The sequence below is a fragment of the Microchirus variegatus genome (genome assembly GCF_963457635.1).
Source record: "Microchirus variegatus genome assembly, chromosome: 16".
In the NCBI taxonomy this organism is placed as follows: domain Eukaryota; kingdom Metazoa; phylum Chordata; class Actinopteri; order Pleuronectiformes; family Soleidae; genus Microchirus; species Microchirus variegatus.
The window spans coordinates 7,451,961-7,460,442 of record NC_139817.1 but is presented as its reverse complement, the minus strand read 5'-3'; the positions used below and the strand labels follow the sequence as shown (position 1 = coordinate 7,460,442).

At 40.0% G+C, this 8,482-nt stretch overlaps 1 protein-coding gene across 1 annotated transcript; it reads right to left on the bottom strand.

Moving 5' to 3' along the window:
- Nucleotides 1-5,040: 5,040 nt before the first annotated feature.
- Nucleotides 5,041-8,157, bottom strand: LOC310938266 (receptor activity-modifying protein 1-like). Its single transcript, XM_083902756.1, has 4 exons — nucleotides 8,058-8,157; nucleotides 6,990-7,035; nucleotides 6,211-6,346; nucleotides 5,041-5,505 (listed from the first exon to the last, which is right to left on the bottom strand). The coding sequence occupies exons 2-4, from the start codon at nucleotides 7,033-7,035 to the stop codon at nucleotides 5,277-5,279; spliced, it is 411 nt and encodes a 136-aa protein (XP_083758882.1). The 5' UTR covers nucleotides 8,058-8,157; the 3' UTR covers nucleotides 5,041-5,276.
- Nucleotides 8,158-8,482: the final 325 nt, after the last annotated feature.

The window sequence follows — 8,482 nt, the reverse complement described above, 5'->3', positions numbered from 1 at the left end:
CACTAAAAGTGTGTCTTCAATTTCCTCACTTATCGTCAGTTCCACTGCCACTGCTCCTTCTGAAGAAGAAGAATTTAAAACCTTGTGAGTTCAGGTTGCTCTTTTACGCTCGGATGACAACATTTGACGTCAAAGTGGACCACGGCGGATCGGCAGATAATATGAGAACTGCGATTTCTGTCAGAAGAACCTCGACAGAGAGACTTTGTTCGGTGTTAAATTCCCAAACGTACCAGTCCACTGCCCTTAATAGTATGACCTTGGATGTAAAACTACGACATAGTGAACCTTATTTTTCTACTTTTTCCTGCCCTACGATATTTATTTCACGTCTATTAGGCTAACCGCCGCGCCGAATCCTCAGCAATGTTTTGACTACGGATCACTGAGCGGGATAATTCAGGTGTGTGCGTTTCAGGTATTGATTGACATGTATTTTCCTCACTTTAGCGCCACCGTTTTTAGCGGACCCCGCCCCCGAAGGCCGGACTCTTGCTCTCACTGATGACAGAAGGAGAAACGGGTATTACCTGAAGTCAACATTCTGATTTAATCTAACTTTAATCTCCGAATTCAAGCTGTTTTAACACGTGTTTTCAATCTACGATTTCCTGTTAGACAAAATCTTTCCGGCTGGAATCTTCAACCTGTAAACTGCTCACGCTCCAGCACCAAAGTCCCCGTAGAGAATCAGCAATTACAAAAAGTATATCACAGAAAAGGGGAGATTTTAATCCACTGCTGCCCTCTGTAGTAAGTTCAAAGACATCATCTTGTGATATGTTTTTTAAATCCTTTGTTCGGATTTACAGATTAGCTAAAAATGCCAATTTTTTTGCATCTGGGCAAGTCCTCCAGAACTATCACTTTAAAGATCCAGTGTGTCGAATTTAGCGTGATCTATCAATAGAAATTAGTGCGGTTAACGTGCAACGGCGGCGTCAATATTAACGCACGCCATGTTCCATGATGACTGACCGGAAAAAGAAGCATGTGACGTCATGTTTCTGTGACTCCCGATCGTTAAAATTAGTCTCTGAAGTAACGCTAAACTTTAAAAACAGACGCAGTACACAGGTACACTGGTTATTTGTAGCGCTGCTCTTATCGTTTAATAAACAGACCACTCCAGTTCGACTGTAGCCGTGCTAACGGCGCTAAAGGAGCTAACAGAGCAAACTCGTAAACAGTGCCTGGGCTAACATGACGTTAACATGTCACGCACGGCTTGTCTGGTCAGTCGTCATGGAAACGTGTCATGTTTAATGCGTTAACGTTGATGTTAACGTCCACTAATAGAAATTGAATAAATAAGTAAATAAACATGTTTTGTGCTAAAGTTATGTGGTTGCAATTCATAACCGCACCCCTAGGTGTCACTAAATACTCCACGCTGGTCATTTCTTAGCAACATTGTGTAGGTTCGCGCGCTCAAACTTGAAATGAAAATATCGACTAATTTGTGCATTCTTTGGTCTGTGAGACGTCCGCGGCGATGTGCGCATTTCAGAATAACACACTTCACAGGAGAAACTTAGAAACTAAGCAAACATAGACGTACTAAACTGTGCTGGGGAAACAGTCGAGTGTTGGCAGAATGTATGAATGACGCATTGTACAGTGAGACTGTGAACTTGGAATTATAATGTACCATCTGTGCTCTGAGGTGTTTTTCTTTTGAAATGCCATGAGATGAGTTTTCACCTCCTATACTGCGAAGCCATTACAGAGCTGAAGCGGTTCTCAGAAAACCTCCGTCCTGCTGCACAGAAAACATGTTTTGTTAAAAAGAGCTACTTTGGTTTGATTGTCTGGGAGCATCTTTTGGGATATAATAATAGTTTTAAAGCTGAATGTTTAAACATGGGGATCATTTTATAACTGACTGACACTTGACCAAATTCATAAATTGTGATTAAAATCAGAATCCTGAGGAAAAATTGTGGCAAAATTCAGATTTTAATCTGATTTAATCTCAGAATTCAATATGTTTTACAATAGAATTCTTAGATAAAAGTCATACTGTGATTTAAATCTGATTTTTAGATTTAAGTCAGAATTTTGAGAAAAAAATCTATCGGAAAAGTCAGAATTCTAGCTGTTTTATAATATTTTAGAATTCTAAGAGTAAAGTCAAACTGTGATTAAAGTCAGAATTCAGAGAAAAATTCTGGCGAAAAAAGTCTGATTTCTGAGAAAAAAATTGGACGAAAAAGTCAGAATTCTGATTTAATCTCAGAATTCAAGCTGTTTTGTAGTATTTTAGAATTCTAATATCAACGTTAAATTATGAAAGTCTGGGGGGGGTGGGGGGTTAAACCAGAACCTGACTTTAATCTTAGAATTCAAATTCGATTTTTTTATTTTCACGTGTGACCCTAATCCTCTTCCGTACGACACAGCCCTAATCAACAAAGAAAACAGCCTCAGTGTTCTCTCACCTGTAATTTGACGTATGTATGATTGTATCTGCAGGAGCAAAAGTGTAAAATGAGTCAGTGAGGAGATTGTGAGGCAGCAGAAGTGGTTTCTGTAGATTGTTTTTCCTCCATGAGATGATTTTGTTGACGCTGGTGCACGACCAAGTGCTTGAGAAAATGAAGAACAAACTAAAAATAAAAGCCCGATAACATTAAAGGGTCAGCAGTGTGTTGGGATTTCTACAATGTGTGCCAACCTTGAGATGTTAAGTTTATCTTATATAACCGTGTCCTAGATTACAAGCCATACAAGACTTCAGTCTCAGGGGAAACTGACCTTTGATCTGTAAATATTACTCACCAACCTTTAGTTGATTGTGTTGTTTTCATGTGTGTGTGTGTGTGTGTACATAAAGCGGTCAAGGCAATCCAACACTTGCTGTGTATAGTAAAATAAACGGCAGACATTCCTGGTTGTAGAAAAGAATAATGTGTTTACTCGACTGAAGTGACGTGGAATTTAAACTCCCCTCTTCCCTTCAGGCGTCCACTTGAAGCTTGACTTTGATGTGAAGCATACACCTGCCGGAGTCTGCGTCTCGTTGTGGCCGCGCCGAACGGTAACGAGTCGCCCCGAAACGTGCTTTACATTAGCGGCCATTTGAAAAATGGGCCTGCGTCGTTAATGGAGCCTTTTTCAACCACGTGTTTATGTTTCCGGTTTTCCAAAGATTTTTCCTCCATTATATTTGGGCCCCCACTGTGTTGAGTGACATTTTAAAGGCCACGTGCGCTTTTTCCCCTCGTCAGGATTCGGGCGAAGCTGATTCCAATTTATGGAAAAGCTCGTCTGATAAGTGACCACCAACAATTTTAATTGACCGCTGATGAAGGATCATGTGTAGATGTACAGTAAGTGCGCGCAGGCCCTTTTTCAGGACTTAAATAAACTGAGGTTGAGGTTGGAACTATTTAAACAATGTGGTTTTATGATTAAAAATCAAATGTCCAGACAAACGGCCGTGTATTTGTTGGTAGTTTATACTGTCATTGTTTGAGTCGTCCCTTGGAATTCACCTGGAAATTGACTGTAATTGAGTTATAAAGGCCTTTGTACATGTGTTTGTGTGTTGATTTATTTGCACACGTAAACCTCAGAATATTTCACAAAAAATGTTTCAAACAAAAATGTTGTAGTATGGTTTTTACGGAAGAGCAATCGGGCCACAATATCATTTTGGAAACCAAAAAAAAAAAGTCATAGTCAAAGACTTTCTGAGGGAAAAAAAGAAAAGATTTTGAGAAAAAAAAAGTCAATCTGAGATGTTTTTCAGGAATAAAAAAGTCATAATACTGACTTTGATCCCAGAATTCAAGATGTGTTGTTAAACCATAGACTTCTAAAATATTGGAAACTTTTTAAAGTCAAATTTAAGACAGAATTCTGAGAAAAATTCTGGCGAAAAGTCCACAATCTGATTTTAATCTGACTTAACTCTCAGAGTTCAAGCTGTTTGATGATATTTTAGAATTCTAAGATTAAAGTCTTTTCAGTACTTTTTTTTTTGAAGAATTATTTGAATAAAGTCAGAATTTTGCCACCAATGTCAGAAAGTGAGTGTCATGTCAGTCTGAGAAAAATTATGCGGGAAAAGTCAGAATTCTTGTAGAATTCAAGCTGGTTTTTATTTTCTGTGTGTTTCCAAAATTTAAGTTAAGTTAAGTCCAAATCTTAAGATAACCAAATATATGATGGACACCTACTGGAAACTACAATAACATTTTGTTATATGATACAAAATTAGCCCTTTTCAGCATAATAGCCAGAGGAGTTATAAATTGTGGCTCGACATCTGCCGTTTAACTCCGGTGGATTGGTTGGGTCTCGGCTGGTGGCTGAGATAAAGGGGTCACAAGGGGTCTGACGGTTTGAATCCAGATGTTTTCAGAGAACACAAGTCTGGTTAAAACTGTTCAACATGTCCACGTGCTTCTGTTTTCGCAAGAGGTTTTGTTGTTGGATTAGGCCCTAACCCAGGCGGAGAGCTGGCCAGTGTATACATAGCAAAAAACATCCTTTCAGTATTTTTCCATTTGTTATTTAACATAATACAAGGTGTGGTGCAGATACTCACAAGAGGAATTTTTCGTTTTTTTTTGTCGCCTTTTTCGGTAGCGGATCGGACCACCCACTCCACGGCGGGTTCTGTTGTTTTTCAACCGCCCCCTAATTCAACGTCACCGGTTTGAGCCAAGAAAAATGAAACCTTTTGAGTTTTCTAATATGGAAAAATTGCCTGAGGTTTTGTCCACTGTTTAAATAGAAACCAGATAAAAGGCTCATGACAATTTCCCTATCGCTTTGGTCAACACGTGTACTTCACTGTAAATAAAATACTGCTGCAGTTGCCATGATTTGAAACCTCTTAAAAGCACGGACGGTCGTCTTGATATGCTATTTAAATGAAAGAACTGTAAAATGTTGTTTGTTTTTGTCTGCAATAAATATTTATTACGTGTTTGTAGGTACAAATGGAATCCTAATCCTTTAGAATCATTCCTTACTTCTCATATAAACAACTCAGACAGTCAAATGTGATTTTCTGTCTACAGAGTACACAAACTTTGACATTCAAGAAGACGACAAACAGAGATAAAAATGGAAAATCAGGTAAACAAATGAGCAATATTGCGGATAAATGGTGATCGGGTGGACGTTAAATAGCAAGTTTGAACGGGGCCAAAGTGAGTTTGCATGCATGTAGTTATACTTTAAAGAAAAGAAAAAAAATACAGTAACTTTTTCAACTTTCTGAAAGCAAAACACCCCGGTGTATCGCAACACGTCGTGTATTTCTAGCTGTCGGTGCGGTGAACACAGAAGAAAGGCGTGCAGAGCGTGGCGATGATGCAAGGTGCTATAAACAGGACGGCCGTCACGAGTGGGGGGTCGCGGACCTGTCCACAGAGGAAGAAGTACGTCTGATGCACCGACAGGTAGACGTCTTCCAGCAGAGTCCCGCGTAGCGTGCACAAAGTCTTTTTCCCCAAGCCGTCCACGCAAAGTTTCAGTTCGTTGTAGATGCTGCAGAGGAGACCAGCAATAATAATAAAAAGAAGTTGATTTGTTGACCTTACATTTGACTGGATTTTCATGTAATTGTGAGGTTTAACGCAAGGTAAAAAAAAAAAAACTTATAAGACCTAATGGTCCGGTGTGCAAGAATTAGTGACATCTAATGGTGAAACTGCAGATTGCAACAAAAAAAGGAGTCCTCCGCTCACCTCTCGCTTTCCTAAGGACGTAAGGGAACTATTTTCTTTGCCACTATAATGTATAGAGTGATTATAAACCCTCCTGTATGTTACACACTAGACCTTTAAAGGGGCAACTGGCACTTATGATGTGATAGCAATCAAAACATAGGGCTTTTTATGTTGTTGAACTGTAAGTGTGTGTAAATATTGTGTTGTTTTCTTTAACTGATGAGTAATTAGCTGACACGTTGACCCGTGCCACTTGTAACCGGGAAATGGGGGAAGTATTTCCTGGTATCTGACAGTATCTCATCAATTCCTATCTTTGGCATTAGGGTTAGACTGTGCTGTGTTTGTCTTATGTTTTTGCCCCTCACTTTGTATGTGCATTATACTCTGTTTTCTATTTTTAAATGTTTGCTTTATTACTGTACCACACTGTACGGTCAACAATTGTTGTTTTTGATTTGGTTCGCTAAAGGTCATATAACCAAGGACTCGAACAACAACCATTAACGTGCTTATAATTCACCCTTTCACGCTAGGCCACGGGCAGCCGTCACGATAGCCGCTCGTCTCCATGCTCCGGTTGAACTCCGACAGGCAGGCGTCAACGTTACTTTGAAAGCTGAGCCCGTCACATGGGGGAATATATTTGACGGCCATTCCTGGAGGAAAAAGGACAGGAAAACGATCGTCAATCCCGAAAAATATTCAAGACACCCAAAAATAACAATGTCTGTTAGATACACATTCAGGAAATTAAGCTATAACAGTATGGAAATAGTGTTATTTTTGTTTTTTTAAGAGAAAACAATAACACAGATTTATAATATAGAAGAGTTGGTACGTGCTTAGACAAAGCTAATATTAGGGTATCCTCCATCCAAGTGAGGCCAACCACGCAAACGCCGATGCTATTGGTTGAAACTGTGATATCAATATTGTGTGAAGTCAAAGTTCAGAGGAAGTCAATGTTTTATTTGCCCTCTCGCTCACACACGACGGGAGGCAAAGGTTCAGCGCATTTCAGCGAGTAGCGTCGCACGGAAATTTGTTTCCTGTTTTTTTTTTGTCTCAGTGGACCCAAAACAGTGTATAAATATCTCGTGCTGAGAACAGGACAAAAGCCAGCGTCTGGTCAGTCGCGGGGACAGATATAGCCCAATTATTCTCCGAGACGAACTCCAGATGCAGTCGATTTATCAAACATAAAACAGGCGTTTGCTGTGGGGCTAGTGAATGCTAAGCTAACCTTGCAAACTCGCACTGAACTCACTGAGCTTGAGCGCGCCACGCTTTACAGCTTACCTGTCCAGATGAAGCAGATCGCCAGCAAGATTGCAGTCAACACCATCTGTCGACAACAAAAACAAGTTTGAGGTTTTCTTCTTAAATTTCTTCCAGATTCACGGCATGTGTTCAAACTGAACCGAAGAGTAAAATAATGACTTTAAATTTGTGGTAAAAGTATTTGCTATTGCTATGCGTTTAAGAGAAACTTCCAAGCTAACAAAAAACACTGTACACAAAGGTGGTTTGCATTCCCGAGCCCACATTATGTCAAACTCAAGGCCCCGGGGGCCAGATGTGGTTCGCCACGTCATTTTATGTGGCCCGCGAGTGATTCATTGGTCTTAAAAATCGGTGTTAAAATAGGTCTATGCTGCTTTAAGGCGTGCGTTGACCATAAACTACATTTCCCACAATGCACGGCAATCGCGTTACCCGCAAAACTGACGGCATCACCATCGCGGACCGGGTTACATCTATAATGCATCGTCATATTTGTTACTTGAATAAGTTAATAAATACAGAAAGTTATTTAGCAATACGTTACGCAGTAGTTACCTTTATTTTACATTATATTTGGTGACATTTAGTTACGTTCGAGGTATAATGTGCAATTACCAAACAAAAGAAAATATCCACGATTACACGAGCTCCGTTGCAACATCTTTGCCAAAGAGATCGGACACAAATTAGTGACAGAAAACACAGCGACGGTCAGACCCGGGAGAAACAGCACGATGCTGCCTCTGCCTGTGCGTATAATTCAAACGCTCCTTCCTACTGTAAGTCCAGAGTGTAAAAAAATGTCTAAAATAACTTCTGTTATGAAACTAATGTGACAGCCACCTGCTTCCTGGACATTATCTCAAATGAATGTACTTATCTCATGGGAGCTAAGACCCTGAAAACAGATGTTTCCTGGGACTGCAACGAGATTAGGAATTTCTGTCCGTCTGTCATATATGAAACAAACCTCATGCATGTGCAGAGTATATCACATTTCACACGATAAAAACTACTTGAAATATTCACCAACTATGCACACAATAATAACACAATGAAAAAACATGCTCCTCAAACGCGTACCTCTGTTTCTTTTTCCTCCCTCGTTCCAATTCCTGGTTAAAAAATCGCTCCGAGGATCCAGCGCCGACTAACACATGCACAACTGCATGGTCATTAAAAGCTTCTGTGGTTATCTGGTCCACTTTCTCATTGGTGCAACTCTGACATAATTGGATTGTGCAACAGTGAGCCTGCTTCCTTTCCCAGACTGGGTCTGGCCGTTCCCATTTCGGAGGATATGTTCCACATACATCCCCCCAGGAATTGCTTGAACCAAGGGGCCTCAATGTCAACAAGCCTGTAGGGTCAGGAATACACTGAACATCACTGCTTATTTTTCCTTTCTTTTATTATTATTATTCCTATTCCTCATCAGGACGGCACACACAAACAAGAAAGTCTATATATCTTCACAACCAACCGTATAATATACATTCAGTGAATGA

What these genes read in the sequence shown, in the direction of transcription:
- LOC310938266 (XM_083902756.1), bottom strand. Translation starts at nt 7,035, where the DNA reads ATGGTGTTGACTGCAATCTTGCTGGCGATCTGCTTCATCTGGACAG. An exon ending in GATCTGCTTCATCTGGACAG is followed by an intron (nt 6,347 to 6,989) that starts GTAAGCTGTAAA and finishes TTTTTCCTCCAG; the next exon opens with GAATGGCCGTCAAATATATT. An exon ending in CCGTGGCCTAGCGTGAAAGG is followed by an intron (nt 5,506 to 6,210) that starts GTGAATTATAAG and finishes TCTCCTCTGCAG; the next exon opens with CATCTACAACGAACTGAAAC.